The sequence below is a fragment of the Nyctereutes procyonoides genome, unplaced genomic scaffold (assembly GCF_905146905.1).
Source record: "Nyctereutes procyonoides isolate TBG_1078 unplaced genomic scaffold, NYPRO_anot_genome, whole genome shotgun sequence".
In the NCBI taxonomy this organism is placed as follows: Eukaryota; Metazoa; Chordata; class Mammalia; order Carnivora; family Canidae; genus Nyctereutes; species Nyctereutes procyonoides.
The window spans coordinates 17,595,946-17,613,853 of record NW_026575128.1 but is presented as its reverse complement, the minus strand read 5'-3'; the positions used below and the strand labels follow the sequence as shown (position 1 = coordinate 17,613,853).

At 38.3% G+C, this 17,908-nt stretch overlaps 2 protein-coding genes across 2 annotated transcripts; both read right to left on the bottom strand.

Annotated features, from left to right (window-relative positions):
• Positions 1 to 728: 728 nt before the first annotated feature.
• LOC129520813 (olfactory receptor 11G2-like) lies at positions 729 to 1,702 on the bottom strand. Its single transcript, XM_055342020.1, has one exon. It carries the CDS (start codon positions 1,686 to 1,688, stop codon positions 729 to 731), a length of 960 nt encoding a protein of 319 aa, XP_055197995.1. The 5' UTR covers positions 1,689 to 1,702.
• A 12,241-nt stretch (positions 1,703 to 13,943) lies between these two features.
• LOC129520810 (olfactory receptor 11H6-like) lies at positions 13,944 to 14,882 on the bottom strand. The gene has a single exon (XM_055342018.1). It carries the CDS (start codon positions 14,880 to 14,882, stop codon positions 13,944 to 13,946), a length of 939 nt encoding a protein of 312 aa, XP_055197993.1.
• Positions 14,883 to 17,908: the final 3,026 nt, after the last annotated feature.

The window sequence follows — 17,908 nt, the reverse complement described above, 5'->3', positions numbered from 1 at the left end:
TTCCAGCTTGCAGTTAAATACCTCATGAGAGGATCTTTAATGAAAAGTATCCTTAAAGAAAATATCAAAAGTAGTAAGTTATGAAAGTGAGGTCTTTCTACTGCCTTCACAGAAAAGAATAATCTGGTATTGGTGGTTGGAAGCAACAAGACCCGTATATTGCACATTTCCTTTTCCCCCTTTTCCTGAATTTTCATGGCCCCTGTCTTAAGCAATCTCCTAAAGGTAGAGTTTTGAAGATAGAAGTCATATGACTTAGCAGTGAAACAATTTAGAATATCTACTTTCAGTTATGATAATTTATAGAAATTTTTATTCCAATATACAAAAAATATGGGACAGCCATCTCAAAGAACATGTACATGGGTAGAGAGCAATCAGCCCCTCATTTAACCCCACCCCTCATTTCAGTCAACCAATACGCAACCTCATAATGCTTTCTATATGCATCACTTTTCGTACTAAATTGGCAGGATAGATTTTAAATTCTATTTCTTCAACAAACTGAGTTCAGTTTTTCAATCTATGACTCTAGCAACTATAAAATTAGTGAGATGAAGTGCATCTCTGAGATCCTGTATGGCCCCATAAATTTTAGGAAATAAACTATATGATGTATAAAGTTCAAAAACGATGCAGACAATATTCTGAATGATATCAGTTTTCTTTTTAACTAAGAAAATAAAAAAGATTCTGTCCCTAAATCTTCTCAATCAAGACCCTTACTTTTATGTTCTCAGTAATTTCTTCATAGCATGTTTCATATCTTTGTTCCTTAGACTATATATTACAGGGTTGATAAGTGGAGTAACTATGGAATAAAACAAAGTCACCATCTTCTGCATCCCAGCTTCATGCTCAGATGTTGGGCTCACATACATGACCATCACTGAGCCATAGAACAGTGAAACCACGGCCAGATGAGACCCACAGGTGGAGAAAGCCTTTCTTCGTCCAGCTGCAGAAGGGACTTTCAACACAGCTTTCAGGACCAGAGTGTAGGACACCATGATAAAGAGAAAGGGAATAAACAAGAGCAGAGAACTTAAGGTGGAGCTAGTTAACTCTATCACAGGGGCTCTAGTACAGGTGAGGGCCAACAGGGGACCTGGATCACATAGGAAGTGGTCAATGATCCTGGATCCACAGAAGGACATTTGGGAGATGATGATGATGGGAATCAAGAACCAGAAGAAACCAAGTACCCAGCAACTGACCACAAGACTGGCACAGAGACGTCCTGTCATAATGGTTGGGTAGTGTAGAGGCCGGCAGATGGCAAGGTACCGATCAAATGCCATAATAGCCAAGAAAAAACATTCTGTAGAACCCAAGGAGAAGAAAAAGTAGAACTGGAGAAAGCACCCGGAGAAGGAGATGACCTTGGTGTCAGAGAGGAAGTTGGCCAGCATGTTGGGGACAGTGGAGGTGACGTACCAGATCTCTAGGAAGGAGAAGTTGGCGAGCAGGATGTACATGGGAGTGTGGAGTCTCTGGTCCCAGCGCACCGCACAGATGATAGACCCATTGCCCATGAGGGTGAGGAGGTAGAGAATGGAGAAGAGCCCAAAGAGGAGGAGCTGCCCCTCCCTGGAGCAAGGGAAGCCCAGGAGGATGAAGCCGGAGATGGTGCTGGACGTGTTGGTGGTGCTGGAAACTTTCATGGGTCTGGAGCTGTGAAAGACCATCACATTATTGAATGTCTGTATGGATGCGGATCCAGATATGCATTGAAACCACTCTGTGGAATGCAATAAACACTTATATCTTAGTAATTACTATTTCTGTCTAATCCTGAAATACTGTTCTAGTTTAGTTGTTGGACTGAAAAACACAAGAAGCCAGTGAATATCAGTGGATAGACAGATGTTTCTTTATTGTGAAATATATGCAAACATGATTAATACATAAACTTATAACTTAATGAATCATTATATATAAACCTCCGTAGTAACTACCACTGAGGTCAAGAAGTAGACTATCATGGGGTGCCTGGGTGGCCCAATCAGTAAGTGTCTGCCTTTGGCTCAGGTCATGATCCCAGTGTCTGGGTTTGAGTCCTGCATGGGTTGCTTGCTCAGCGGAGAATCTGCTTCTCCCTCTCCCTCTGCCTGCTACTCCCCTGCTTGTGGTCTCTCTCTCCCTGTCAAATAAATAAATATAATATTAAAAATAGACTATCACTTGTACCCTAGAATCCTGCCTCATGCTTCATCCTATCACTATCCTCTCCCTATCGATCCTTCCAGCTGTAACATTCCCCTTAGACAGCTTTTAATAAATACTCATAAAAATGAATGAATAATGCACCTTTTTCAGTTCCCAGAAAGCGTTCACCCCAACACAGCTACTTGTGAGCAAAGGTGACTCAGATTGTGTGTTGTTGGAGAAGTAGAACCCTGCGACTATTGGAATCACGTTACTGCTTTGCGGTAGTTAACAAACTCATCGATTCTATTTGGTAATGCAACCCACCAATTTCAGGAGTAAAACATTCAAATTGTAGGAAATAGCTGCAGCTCACTTCTGTTAATATAGTTCCCCAGACTTCTAGGATAGATACAGTTGAGGGATAGGATGAGGATTATTGTGGTTTTGTGGAAACAGGTCTTTGTCTGGGATGGGAATATGACTCCACAAAATCCATTTTCTGTTTCAATTCCAGTTGATATATTCCAGTGGAACCTGATACAATTACTCTAATGTTAAGGTAAATGTAGCAATAAGCTTGAAAAGAAGAGAAAACTTTAATTTTTTCTTCCTTTTTGTCACTGCTTGGGAGCACCTCAAGTCAGGATGACCTTAGATGGTTATATATTTGCATAATGGCTTTATGTTTTGCTGAGCTAAGAAAAACACACAATATACATCCTTTGTTAAATAATCCTGCCCTGAATCCTGGGTCTTGGTATTATAGCCTCTGTAAATAAGGTAAGTCTAAGAAACATGAAAAATATCCATTTCCATTATCTGGAATGGAGTATTAATTAATCAAATTATTTTTCAGAGCCTGCATAGTTGTCCAAGGAGTCTGACAGTGGTCTGTTGGGAGTATTCAAAAACAATAAATTTCTGGAATAAAATGGCAGAAGGTGTCAGGAGGGAAGTAGTTGATGATAGTATATTTTTGTGTTGATTTAAAAGGAAGATTTATGATAGGAAACTGGCAAACTGAGTAATGTTTGGAATTTATAAACTGTACAAAAGCTTCCCTCTCTGAGTAAGATCTATTTCTGGATTTTATTTGATTTTGATGACATGGGGGACTCATGTGGCCAATAAAATTTCCCAAGATCCTGATAGTTTATGTTTTATATTACAGCGGGTCTTTTAGTGCCTCAGCTGTGGGAGGAACAAGTTCTGGTTCTTGTACCAGAACTCACACTTTCTAAATGCCCTTTCCTCTTTGAATTTCAGAACATGTGACTTGGAACTGAGCTTACGTTTCAGATACTTAGTATTCATCTTTTGAAGGCAAACTTAAACCAGACATAAAATATTTAATATTCATTTGCATCACCTTACACTGTTCTCATTCAGGGTGAACATAATCAGAATGTAGTCTTTTCTGAAGTAATCTTTTTTTCTTTTTTCCAAATGTTTGTTCTTTGAATGGGGCTGTTAACAAATATTGAAGCCATGGACAATACATTAACTGCCAAGGAATGGAAGGAGTGACTCAAAATAAGATTCGCTTTAACATGTGAAAGCTGCTTATGGACTTTAAATTCCATAGAATTAAAAAAAGTCCCTTTTAGTCTTAACAGTTTTAGTATCAACTTAGAAAAGCTCTTCAGTTTTCAATAGTTCAGAGTAATTTATTACTAATTGTGGTTAGAGTATTGCTTCCTTTCTTTTTTTTTATTTTTATTTTTTTTATAAGTAGGCACCATGTCCAGCTTGGGGCTTAAAGTTAAGACCTTGAGATCAAGATCTATGGTGAGATCAAGAGTCGGAGGCTGAACCAACTGAACCAGCCAGACCCCTAAGGTTGGGGCATCTTTAATCAAAGTACTTTGCAGGATATTTCTAAAAGTCGATTTTTTGTAATGATCACTTTGTCCATTACCTCAAAATATTTTCAGCACTTTGAATGGCTTAATATACAAGAACTTACTTTTCCTGGTTTAGTCTAATGTCTCCCTTCCTCCTTCCTCTTTCCCCTCACATCCAGTTATCAGCAAGAACCTTCTGCTCCTGAACTACGACTCACGTCATATACTCTCTTTGTCTTCACTGTTGTCTCCCAAGTTTAAATGACCGCATCCTCCCTTCCTTGCGCTTCTGCAGTAGCAACCTAACAGAACCCCTTGCTTCCACTTTTGTTTCTCCACCCTCCATCTGCCAAGCAGCAGCAGCAGCAGCAGCAGCAGCATATAACTTCCTAAAACCAGAAAAACCTATCACGTTAGGCTTCTGAGTAAAACCATACCTCTGAAAAGAGTTCTGTGTCAGGAAGTCTCACCAAGGTGTTCTAGAAAACAGGAATGGCCACCACCATTTTATGCTCAATCCTGTATATCTAGCAGGCCTGTATTGCTACTCATCTTTTATCACTTAGTTCTTCTGCACAGAAGAGAACTGTGATGTTTACCCGTCATGAATCTGAGCAGGAGCTGCCAAAACAACAACAAAAACCCCAAACTGATCAATTCCCATTGCAGCGACTGCAGAGGGTGCTGTCAACAGCAGTGTCTTTACCACCCCAGGCTGAGTTAATGGACTGAGTTAATTAACAACAGTCATCTTTTTTTTTGTTTGTTTTGTTTTTTGTTTTTGGTTTACTTGTTAAATTAGTCAACTCAGAAAAGGTTAAGACGGCTAAGTGAGTGAACCAGGTCCTGGGCTACACAGCTCAAGAAAGGCATTTCCTGATCTTGGTATGTCCATGTGCTGGCCCTGTGTCTCTGTAGCCCCCAGACATGTCTCGAGACGACTCATTCCCTCCTTCAGCTAGGTTGTATAGTCTCAGTGAAGGGCCTGCACATCGGTAATACTGGGTAATCGGTAGAAAATACTGAAAAGTCAAGATAATTTTCCTGGTTGGAGTGAGTGGTAGACAGCTGTGCGTTATAGATAAGACATAGGATCCAGAGTCAAGAGCTTTTTTTATTGATCACAGGAAATTAATACTCAGTTTCTTTAGTGATAAAATGCACATAATCATGCCTCTTTAGAGGGCTGGTCCAAAGATTACTGAATGAGATAAATGCCTGCAGAGGTATCTTGGCTGTTTCCTGACCAGAAAATGCTTAAGAAATAATTGGTTGTACGTGACCGGCTGTAGCAAATTTGGACGGCTGTGGATGAAAGCTAGTAGGTTGTGACTTTTGCTCTTCTAAACACTTCGTAGCATTCTTACCTGAATCAGCAAAGGGAATTCCAAACTGAAGTTTCTCAAAAGCTTATTTTTTAAAATTTTCTTAGAGAGACGGCAATAACCAGAGGGGAGAAAAGAAGTGGAAGTGGTTGTGGTAAGGACCCTTGGTTGTGTTTGTGGAAGGGTGGAGAGGTTATAAGCAGAGTCTGTCAGGAAGTAAGCCCCCCCCCCCCAGCTTTTTTGGATCCTTGAGGATCCATTTATTGTTTTTGAAAGGAAAACCATGTCAGGAGACATCTCTAGGCTTATTACTCACTTCCCTTGGGGCCTATCTTAATTTCTGTGTTTTTTTTTTTTTTCCTGTATAGGTTGAAATATTTCCTTGCTTTAAATCTCTTACAGGAAGGATGACATATTAACCAATCAATTGATCATTTTATTAATTAATCAACACTTTTACAATTGTTACAATTGTTACAAGTGTTACAATTAATCAACACTTATCCTAAGTGTGCCCCTTTGCAATTCCTCCCTCCTACCCTTCCCTGACATCACTTCCAGGTATCCCCTAATATTTCTTTCACTGTAGATGTTTGCATTTTTTTATACCTTTATATATATATATATATATATATATATATATGGAATCATAACATGTATTTTTTGATCTAGTGTCTTTCACTCATCACAATTATATTTTTTTATTTTTAAATTTTATTTAAATTCAATTAGTTAACATGTTGTTATTGGTTTCAGAGGTAGAAGTCAGTGATTCATCAGTATTATATAATACCCAGTGCTCATTATATCACGTGCCCTCCTTAACGTCCATCACCCAGTTACCCAGTGCCCCCATGCCCCTCCCCTAGCAATCCCCAGTTTGTTTCCTATGATTAAGAGTCTCATGGTTTGTCTCCTTCTCTGATTTTGTCTTGTGTTTTATTTTTCCTTCTTTTCCCATATGATCCTCTGTTTTATTTCTTAAATTCCACATATGAGGGAGATCAGATGATAATTGTCTTTCTCTGATTGGCTTATTTTGCTTAGCATAATACTCTCTAGTTCCATCCTCATTACTATAAATGGCAAGATATCACTTTTTTGATGGCTGACAGTCCATTGTGTACACACACACACACACACACACACACACACACACACATCTTTATCCATTCATCTGTCAATCGACACCTGGACTCCTTCCATAGTTTGGCTACTGTGGACATTGATGCTATAAACATTGAGATGCAGGGGTCCCTTTGGATCGCTACATCTGTATCTTTGGGGTAAATACCCAGTAGTGCAATTGCTGGGTCATGGGGTAGCTCTATTTTCAACTTTTTGAGGATCCTCCACACTGTGTTCCCGAGTGGCTGCACCAGTTTGCATTCCCACCAACAGTGTGTTGTTTCCTGACTTGTCCATTTTAGCTCTTCTGACTGGCGTGACACGCGACACAATTATTTTAAGATTCATCCATGTTGTATCTAACGATGGATCATTCCTTTTTACTGCTGATATTCTATTGTATAGATAGACAAGAATTTGTTCATTTGTTTGCCTTTTGGTGGATGTTTGGGTTGTTTCCAGTTTTGTGTTAATATCAATAAAACTTCTAGGAATATTTGTGTATAAGACATTGTATGCTTTTTTCTCTTAGGTAAATAGCTAGGGGTGAAATGGCTTTACGAAATGGTAGATAAATGGTTAACTTTTTAAGAAACTGCTAAACTTTTCCAAACTGCTTGTACTGTTTTACATTCACACTAGCAGTGTATGAGAGCGCTGGCACCTTTACATCATCATCAACATTGGTATAGTTGTTCTTTTTAAATTTTTTTAAAAGATTTTAATTTATTTTTTCATGAGAGACATGGAGAGAGAGAGAGAGAGGGAGAGAGAGAGAGAGAGGCAGAGACACAGGCAGAGGGAGAAACAGGCTCCATGGAAGGAGCCCGATGTGGGACTCGATCCCAGGACCTCGGGGTCATGCCCTGAGCCTAAGGCAGATGCTCAACCGCTGAGCTACCCGGGCGTTCTATAGTTGGTCTTTTTAATTTTAGTGACTCTATATGTATATAGTGGTAGCTCATTGTGGTTTTAATTTGTAATTCCCTAATGAGAAGTGATATTGAATATATTTTCATTTGCTTTTTTGCCATTTGTATATGTTCTGTTCAATGTCTGCTCAAATATTTTTCCATATTTTTATTGGGTCATTTGTCCTTTATTTTTGATATTTGAGTGTTCTTTATATATTCTGGATGCAAATCTTTCAACAGATATAACTTGTGCCAATATTTTCTCCTGTCTGTTGTTTGTCTTTTCCTTCTCTTAATAGTGTCTTTCCAAGAGCAGGTATTTTTAATTTTGGTGGAGTCCAGGTAATCGATTTGTTCTCTTATGGGTTATGCCTTTGGTGTTGTGTTTAAGAAAATTTGCCTGAGCCAGGGTCACAAGGAGTTTCCCCTATATTTTCTTTTAGATGTTTTATAGTTTTAGATATTTTTTTAATTTATGACCCATTTTGAGTTAATTTTTGTGTATTTTGTGAGGCATTGAAATAATAAGGTTTTTTTTTTTATATGGGTATTCAATTGAGCACCATGTATTAGAAATACTATCCTTTCTCTGCTGAAATGCTTTTGTTTAAAATCAGTTTTTCATATAAGGCTTTTTTTGGATTCTGTTCCATTGATCTGTATCTTAATGTAAATGTCCCCTTTTTTTGTCATTTGTAGCTTTATAATAAATTTTAAAATCAAATAGTGTTTTTCCAACTTTGTCTAGTGTAAGTCCTTTGCATTTCCAAATAAATTTGAAAATTAGCTATCTAATTTCTTTTTTTTAATTTTTATTTATTTATGATAGTCACACACACACACAGAGAGAGAGAGAGAGAGAGAGAGAGAGAGAGAGAGGCAGAGACACAGGCAGAGGGAGAAGCAGGCTCCATGCACCGGGAGCCCGATGTGGGATCCTATCCCGGGTCTCCAGGATCGCGCCCTGGGCCAAAGGCAGGCGCCAAACTGCTGCGCCACCCAGGGATCCAGCTATCTAATTTCTACCAAAAAAATCCCCTCCGATTTTTCTTGAGATTTGCATTGAATCCTTGGATCATTTCGGGAACAACTGATATCTTAACATTACTGAATTTTCCAACCCATAAATGAGTTATATCTTTACAGGTATTTATGTCTTTAATTTCTCTCAACTATGTTTTGTTGTTTTCATTGTATTGGTCTTTTACATCTTTTATCAATTCTATCTCTATTCAGTATGTTTTGATGCCATTATAAGTGGCATTATTTTAAAATCTTAATTTTTGATTGTTGCTAATACTTATAGAAATACAATTGTTTTTTATATATAGATCTTGTATCTTGAAATCTTCTAAGACTTACTTATTGTAGTAACCTTTTTTGTTGATTACATTGGATTTTCTACATAGATGATCATGTCATGTCTATTAAAGACAATATTCCTTCTTTTTTTCAATTAGGATGCCTGTTTATTATTGATTGATTGATATTATTTTTTGTATATTTTTATTGGAATTCGATTTGCCAACATATAGTATAACATCCAGTGCTCATCCTGCCAAGTGCCCCCCTCAGTGCCTGTCACCCAGTCACCCCATCCCCCCACCCACCTCCCCTTCCACTAACCCTTGTTTGCTTCCCAGAGCTAGGAGTCTCTCATGCTTTGTCTCCCTCTCTGATTTTTCCCACTCAGTTCCCCTCCTTTCCCATATAATCCCTTTCACTATTTCTTATATTCCCCATATGAGTAAAACCATATAATGACTGTCCTCCGATTGACTTACTTCACTCAGCATAATACCCTCCAGTTCATCCACATCGAAGCAAATGATGGTTATTTGTTGTTTCTAATGGCTGAGTAATATTCCACTGTATACATAGACCACATCTTCTTTTTCCATTCATCTTTCAAAGTCTTTTTTTATTTAAAAATTTTTAACATGATTATTTTTGTTTATTTTTAAAGATTCTATTTATCTGAGAGAGAGCACATGAGTAGCAGGGGAAGGGACAGAGGGAGAAGGAGAGGGAAAGGGAGAGAAGCATACTCCCCACGGAACAGAGAACCTGATTCTGGGACTTCATCCCAGGATCCTGAGATCATGACCTGAGCCTACAAGAGAGGCACCCAGGCACTCCGCCTGTTAATTCTTTTCTTTGCCTGATTGCACTGACATTTCCAATACAATGTTGAATAGAAGTGGTAAGACCAGAATTCTTGTCTTAATTCTTAATTTATGAAGAAAGCATTCACTGTCACCATCAAGTGTGATGCAGATGCAGGTGTTTAAAAACATTCTTTACAGATCAAAGATGTTTGGAGCTTTGCACAATGGCAGTGTCATAGCCAATGAGTCTTATCTGAGGTGCAATTATTGCTAATTGAAATCTCTTCATAGATCAAAGATATTTGTGTCTATCCCTAGTTTGCTAAGAACTTTTATCGCAAATGGATGTTGGTTAAAATATAGTTCAATATGTGTGGGTATGTTATAGTTCAATATGTGGGTATATTATGTGGCTAGATTCTTATGTGCCAACTTGGGTGTTAATATCATCTAACAGGGTTTATTTATGTATTTTAATTTATTTTAAAGATTTTATATTTCATGAGAGACACAGAAAGAGAGAGAGAGAGGGAGAGACACAGGCAGAGGGAGAAGCAGGCTCCATTCAGGGAGCCCACCGTGGGACTGGATCCCAGGACCCCGGGATCACAACCTGAGCTGAACCACTCAGATGCTCAACCAACTGAGCCACCCAAATGCCCCTCTAATAGGGCTTAAATGGGAAAACTAAAGTCAAATTTAAAATACCCTAGTTCTGAGAAAAGTTTTGCCCTTACAGCCCAATTGTTGAGAGTTTCCTATATTAATGTTTTATTTTTTAAGGAAATATCACTTAAACATCAGCCATACTTAAGCCTTAAGAAGGATCTGATAAAATAAAAACTCTTTTTCCACACCTGGTGTTTTCATGGCAGCACACACTAGTTATGACAATGAAATATGAATGCTTTCAGGACTCCTGGGTGGCTCAGCGGTTGAGCATCTGCCTTTGGCTCAGGGCATCATCCTGGAGTCCCAGGATTGAGTCCCGCCTCAGGCTCCCCACGGGGAATCTGCTTCTCCCTCTGCCTGTGTCACCGACTCTCTGTCTCTGTCTTTCTCTCTGTCTGCCTCTCATGAATAAATAAATAAAATCTTTTGTAAAAAAGAAAGATGAATGTTTTCTTAGAGGGTGAATCTATAAGCTATCCCTAGTGCAGGTGTTAGCAGCGTATGGCATGTGATCTGAAGTTGCTTCAGTTGGCTAAGGTGACTCTCAATGTCACAAATTCCTATTCACTGGTGAAGGCTACTTTCTGCTCTGGAGGGTAACTTATTCCCATCAAACTCTGTGAGAGGAAACCACAAGTGGGAAGTAATTGGTCCTCATGACTGCTAAATGTCCATTTACTATGTTTTAATTTCTTTCTGCTTCCAGAATCCTGAGGCACCTTGCTCTCACTGCCAGTCCCCTCAGTTACCTGCACTCTATCTAGTGTTTTACAAATTCCACTCACTATCCTACTTGGATCAAGTTATAGAAATAAGATACCCTCTCTCCTTATTTAAGCCAGCATATTATTTTATGCACTTAAGCAGAAAATTTATACATTTAAGAGGAAAATAAGTATCTTATTTTAGGATAATTAAAATATTTACCTGAAAGTTTGTTTGAATAAAAGTTTACTGGATTCATATACCGCTTCTCATGAACAATGCTTCCCCCTTCCATTTCAGTTATGTCAGGAATAACTCTTTCCCAAACTTCCCACTTCTTTGTCCATTCTCAATCACCTTCACTTTTCTTTGGACTTTTCTTTGGATAGCACATATGGCAGCCTCTTACAGGTAAATTACTTCCAGTGCAGAAAGTATCTAATAAACTTATAACACATACTGTGAAATCAACAGTTCCTTCCATTCTAGTGAATGCTTCTTCAAAACCAATTTCTATATAACAGAAGAGAACTTTGGTATTCAAATAGGGGGTTATTCATCTTTGATTTGGATGACCATGCACTTAGCTCTAAATTTTATTCTTAGGATATTCTGGATCAGACTTTTAGATTAAGGAAGAACATCAAAAAGCTAATATTTAGATCAAAGTTATTAGATATGGGAAGAATTTTTTCTCTTGAGTCATACTTCTATATAATGCCTTTGAATCTTATTGAGACCTGTTATTAGAAGCAGCTGTATTGAACCAGGTTATATTTATGTATCTATCATCACCTATCTCTCTGTATGAGATATTTCAGGGGACCAATGTTCACCATATTTCTTAGTTTTTCTAGTATGAATCCTCATGAAAGAAATCTTTATAGGACTAAGAGCCATTAATTGATCTTTCCTTATAAACCCACTTGTTTTCTTCTTACAGTTAATGAAAATCATATAGCAGGTAATGTTTTTTCATTCTCACTTTGCTTTGAAGGGACTTAATAACACATTTAGAGGCTTGACTTTAATACCAGCCTAAGGTCTTATCTAAAAACTATCATTCTATTTTTTTCTTTGCAAGTTAATGTTACTCTTATTCCTTCTTTTATTGCACTTTTCTTTTGGTACGTCAGATCCTTAATGGAACAAGGTGGAATATAGCATAATTAAGGCTTATTTATTTATGTATTTATGTATTTATTTATTTATTGAAGGCACATTTAAATAAATATGTAAGTAAGTAACTAGTTCCAGGATAAGAGATTATATGAAGTGGTAAGGATTTTATTAAGATGAGATTTTTATTAAGACTTCCTCTATATTATTGAGCAGGCTTTCCCAGGATTTCAAATAAAACACTATTCATCGTGGCCTAGGTGGTTCTGGATGATCTGATCCTGCCGACCTCTCCAGGCTCATCTACCATTTTCCTTCTGGATAACCAAATAAACTATTTAATATTCTTTGAAAATCCCAAATTTTTACCTGTACTTACATGGGACTTGGTTCCCCTAGAACTTTGCATGGCACATTTTCTGACTTTGAAATATTACTCCCTAACAAAGGCATTTTCTAACCATCAAATCTAAATTACCCCTTATCCTATACCAACATTTTCTATATTCACATATTCATGTTTTATTGAGATATAGTTGACATATGATGTTAGTTTCAGCTCTACAATAGTGATCTGACATATGTATATATTGCAAAATTGTTACCACAATAAATTTAGTTAACATCTATCACCACACATAGTCACAAATTTCCTTCTATCCTTTACAGTACTTTTTTACACTTTTTTTACACTACTATGACTAACTGGAATTATAGATTTATGTGTTTACCTCATAATTATCTGTCTCTCTCACTAGAATGTGGATTTAATAAAAGCAGGAACTTTATCTTCTACATTGATGTAATTCTGGGCACATCACAGAAATAAATAAAAGTGTATGGAATGAATAAATGAAATGTATCAATCCCAGACATGAACTGAGCAATTTGTTTTTGAGCACAGTTGGAACAAATAACCAGGAGTGGTAATCAAATTTCTCTGCATCTGCCTTTATCTGAGTCTCTTAGAATCACTGTTTTGCTCTCTGTCTGTTTTTACCTCTTTTGGGCTGTGCACTCAATTCAACCTTCCTTCACATAAAACTAACTGAAATCCATTAGCCACTATATGACAGTCTTCTTTTAAAATGTAAACCTATTTCCAGGTATCTTAGTTATCTTGCATAGGTAAGAAAAGGTAAGAAGAATGTAGTCTAGTCCTTATTTTTTAAATGGAAGTTTTCAAAATTGATGCACAAAAAAAACCCCTTCTATTCTCATGAGTGTTTGGGTCACCTATAGGTACTCACTGTAACTTCTTTCACTTTTTTCTCTGTGTCGCACATTTATTTAAAATAGTGACTGTAAGATGAGTTTGTCGATTGGTGCTGGTCTAGGTGCACCAGAACCACTTGATTAACATTAAAATAAGGATTTCCAGGCGTCCGCTTCAAAGGTTCTGATTTAGATTTGGAGAAAGAACTGGGAATTGGTTCTTTTAAAAAGCTCCCTAAGTAATTATGAAACAGGTTTGGGAGACAGTGCTTTGAATCATTGTCAATCTTTTGGCTGTCAATTATTTTAAAATTTTGGCTCAATTATAATTTGATTGGCACTAATTTCTTGTTATCTTAACCAAAAATGTACTACTCTTCTAAGAAGTAGAGCAGAGATGTTTAAGCAAGAAAAACCAAGTGTAAGAATGACCTTTGACCACTTAATAGAGGTAAAAAGGCATGAGGCCAGGGACTATGTTAATAATCACAGTTAAATGGACAAACAATTATTGGAGATTAGGATAGAAGAAGAGCCTAAAGTCCAGACATCCAGGTAATTTAATTCAAATTATGATCTACAAATTCCTGACCTGAGGGCAAGGTATGGTTTAATTTGTCATACAATTGTCCATTATGTAAGTAGGCAGGAATAGATGAATTTGAGTGTGCGTTTCAAGAGGCAAATAAATAAATCCCTACTTTTTAGATGGGAATGGAATGGAGAAAAATAATTAATTAGATTTTACCCATTCATGAGTTCTTATTTGCTTTGACTAATTTTTGTGCTCATATGAATTTTTCTCAAGGCAGCTTTCATGTCTTTGTTCCGTAGACTGTAGATCAGTGGGTTTATAAGTGGGGTCACTGATGAATAGAACAAGGTTACAATCTTCTGTATCCCAGATGAATTTCCAGAGGTTGGGCTGATGTACATCACCATGAGGGCTCCATAGAAAAGAGAGACCACAACCAAGTGGGAACCACAGGTGGAGAAGGCCTTACGTCGGCCAGCTGCTGAGGGGACACGCAACACTGCTCTGAGAACCAGGGTGTACGAACCAAGGATGAAGAAGAAGGTGATGAAGATAATGAGAGAGCTCAATAGAGAACAAGAAAGCTCAATTCCAGGGGCAGGGATGCAGGACAGGGCCAGAAGAGGACCGGGGTCACAGACAAAGTGGTCAATGGTGTTGGGGCCACAGAAGGGGAGCTGTGTGATAAAATAGATAGGGATCGGATAGCAGAGGAAGGCTGTGACCCAGCACAGGGCCACCAGGTTCATGCAGAGGCGGTTGTTCATGATGATAGGATAATGGAGAGGCTGGCAGATGGCCAAGTACCGATCAAAAGCCATGAGGGGCAGTAAGAAAGTCTCAGTGGTGCCCATGGAGAAGAAGAAGTAGAACTGGAAGAAACAGGCTGTGAAAGAGATGGTTTTGGTCTCAGATAGGAAGTTCTGTAACATATTGGGAACGGTGGTGTTGATGTAACAGATCTCCAGGAACGAGAAGTTGGCCAGCAGAAGGTACATGGGGGTGTGAAGCCTGGGATTCAGCTTCACTGCACAGACAATGGCCCCATTCCCCATCAGTGTCAGGATGTAGGACACAAAGAACAGCAGGAAGAGGAGGACCTGAACCTCTCTGGAGCACGGAAAACTCAGGAGTATGAATTCAGTCACTGTGCTGACTCCTGACATATTCACAGCTTCCTAAGGGGTAGAGAGGAAAAAGTGACAATGACAAAGATGACCTTACTCTTTAATCCTCAGAAATATTTCCTTTTTGGAGATCCCTAACTCCCTCAGATTCTATTATTCCATTAAATAAATAGCTACGCTGCTGAAGATTATAAACCTTGGGTAGGGCTTGGTGATCAGACTTTAGATATTTGTATTTTCTCATTTCTCTCTCTCAACCTTCTCGCATTAAAATGCAGGATGTTATGCAATAAGCAGCTTGGAGAAGGTTGATGGCAGTGCTCACAAATGTAAGTAGGTATGAACATCATGTATTCGTTTCTATAGATTAAGAGAGATAGACCCTTACTACTGGACAGAGTTTCAATTACTTAAATGTTTGGAATTAGAGCCCAGATGTTAGGCATCAGAAGAGGGAGAAAGGTGACAACACACGGAAACCTTCTGCATTTCACTGTTATTCTGGATCAGTGTTGAATTGTAGGTGTCGGTGTCTAAAGTTATCTGACAACTGAGACAAAAATCATCAAACATACCATCCATTCTTCAGCGTTCATCATGGTTTGTTAACTCGATAAAAATTGGAACCCCCAGACATCTACGTGATGGCTTTCATATCACTTCCATCTTCTACCTGTTGAATTCAAATGCTTCTGTAAAACCTTGGTCTAGGTTGAATTCCTACTTATAGGTCGAAAAACTGAGCAATGCAACTGGTATATTATTTAAGGATTTTTGAGGGTTTTGCCTGAAGTGTCACACAGTGTCCTGGAAAGGCCTCTGTTCTTCTGGGTTAGGGATGGATGCAGACGCTCCCAAATGTCAGATACTGCCCAGCAGAGGCCTCTGGGAACAGAGAGCAGTGTGGGAGCCATAACCCCTCCCTCTGCCCAAGATCCCCCTCCTACTCCCTTGCCTAGTCGAGATGTGGAAGGTTGGCATTGCTTTGGGAAGTTGAAGGAGAATCTTCGCGAAAACTTCCTTCTCTGAGTAAGTCTTACGTGTCGTGTGATTGCCATGGTGAGACAAGCAAAACAAAGCCTGGAAGTTGCCTACGTTTCTGATGTTAGTAGTTTGGTCTTAATTTATTAATTTATTTCAGAATCCCCTCCACAGTGAGGGACAGACCTGGTTCTGACCGGATGCAGCTCCTGGTTAAGAAGGGCCAACTCTCCCTTCTTCCTCATCCCCATCTCTCGGTTCCCTGACAGCCAGGCCTCTCAGGTGTAAAGATGAATCTCCTTACATTCTTCGGGTGACATGAGGGGCTATTGTTTCCAGGATCACACAGGGGTGGCGGAGCTAAGAGGCCTACCTGAGGACTGTCCTACACTTGTACCTCCTCTGAACCCACCTCCTCGTAGATCCGGCAGGTCTGACTTGTAATCCTCTGTTTCCGGGGCAGCAGAAGGCAGGCACGATGGAGAACATGGGCTCCTTGGCAGGCAGCAGCCCAGAGAGGGCGCTTGCATTGCTGGACACTTCTGGCTTGGAGAGAAATATTGGCTCCACTACAGACTTATCTATGTTTCTCTGAAATCTGATTCCTCCTACGGGATAGTGTCTCCTGTGACTTCCAGAAGTGAGAATTGATGAGAGGGGATAGTCAGTTATATACCCAATGTTCCCTTCCCTCAGGAGGCCCTTAATTGGCCTTTGGGACTCAGTTTCCCCAGTGTTGATCAGATACTCCCATGCTATTCTTAGAGCAGATACTTATTTTGTTGTATGGAACACGTTACCCTTATGATAGTACCATCACTATAGTAACACCAGCTTACTGGGACATGAGGTTTTTTTTATTTTCTTCTTCCTTTGCATTCAGTCTTATTCATTTTTGAGTCTGCTGCAAGTTTTAGATTCTCATATATCAGTATCAGAGTCATGTCATCAGATTTCTCATTCTCATTCCTGTTAACTTACTCCATGGGTGGAAAGTGGTTATTCCTTCTTTATATTAACAGGTTTTCTCCCAGGTTCACTCTGTGCTTCTAGTATGACACTGATAAGTAAATTTCATTTCATGGTGATCAAATCCCAAGAGTAGAGAACATGGAATGTGTGATGGAATGCCAAAGTTTTAGATGATACCTCCCCATCTAGTCCTTTAGGGTATTTCAGACCTTTCAGCAGGTGACAGTAAAATTTGGCATGATTGTTGAATTTTCTTTGTTCTTTAGAGTGAGTTATTGCCGAGAGAGATGACTCCTTTCATTTTTATTACTTATATGTCTATATATGCATGTGTATATGGGTATGTGTGTATGTAGTTGAGATATTTAATAACTTTTTTTTCTGTTATTGGTTTGGAGCCATCTCTAGTGAGACCACAACCTTGTTAATAATTTATTGGCTACACAGCATCCTTGAGCAAAAAGAATTTCATGAAGGATTATGACTTGCCGTTTGCTTATTTTCTAAAGATCATTTGTGTAAGGTAGACATGTTTCTGTCTTTTAAATGGTGACAGCACTTTTCCAGTCATGAAAGTTGATATCCTAGTATGCACAGCAGCCAGTTTTTTGAGTTATTTATTCATTAAAAGGTTTTAATGTTTGAATTCACGAAGAATTTTCTTGACACTAAAGCCTGCCAAAATTATTATTTGGAATCAAGAATTTATCTAACTTTCATTGGGTGGATGGTGTGATCCCATATACTTGAACTGAAGTATTAAACTATAGAATTTAACTGGACGGAGTTGAGTTTAAACACTTTTGATGTTTAAAAAATATATGTAAAAATACACACGCCCACACACATGCATACTATATTTTTCCATGCATAGTAAAGTTCTCCCTCCTGGTATTGAAAGACATTTGGGAAATACTCCCTTATTTTATTTTTTCCCATTTTATTGAGATATAAATAACATTTTATAAATTTAAGTTATAAAACATAAAGATAGATAGATGATAGATAGATATGGCAAAATGATCCGTACTAAGTTTAATTTACATCCATGACTACACATAGTTACAAAATTTTTCTTTTGTCGGTATCTTTTAAGATTTATTTTCTTAGTG

Excerpts from the sequence above, each read along its gene's own strand:
- LOC129520813 (XM_055342020.1), bottom strand. The coding sequence starts at position 1,688 with ATGGTCTTTCACAGCTCCAGACCCATGAAAGTTTCCAGCACCACCAAC.
- LOC129520810 (XM_055342018.1), bottom strand. The coding sequence starts at position 14,882 with ATGTCAGGAGTCAGCACAGTGACTGAATTCATACTCCTGAGTTTTCCG.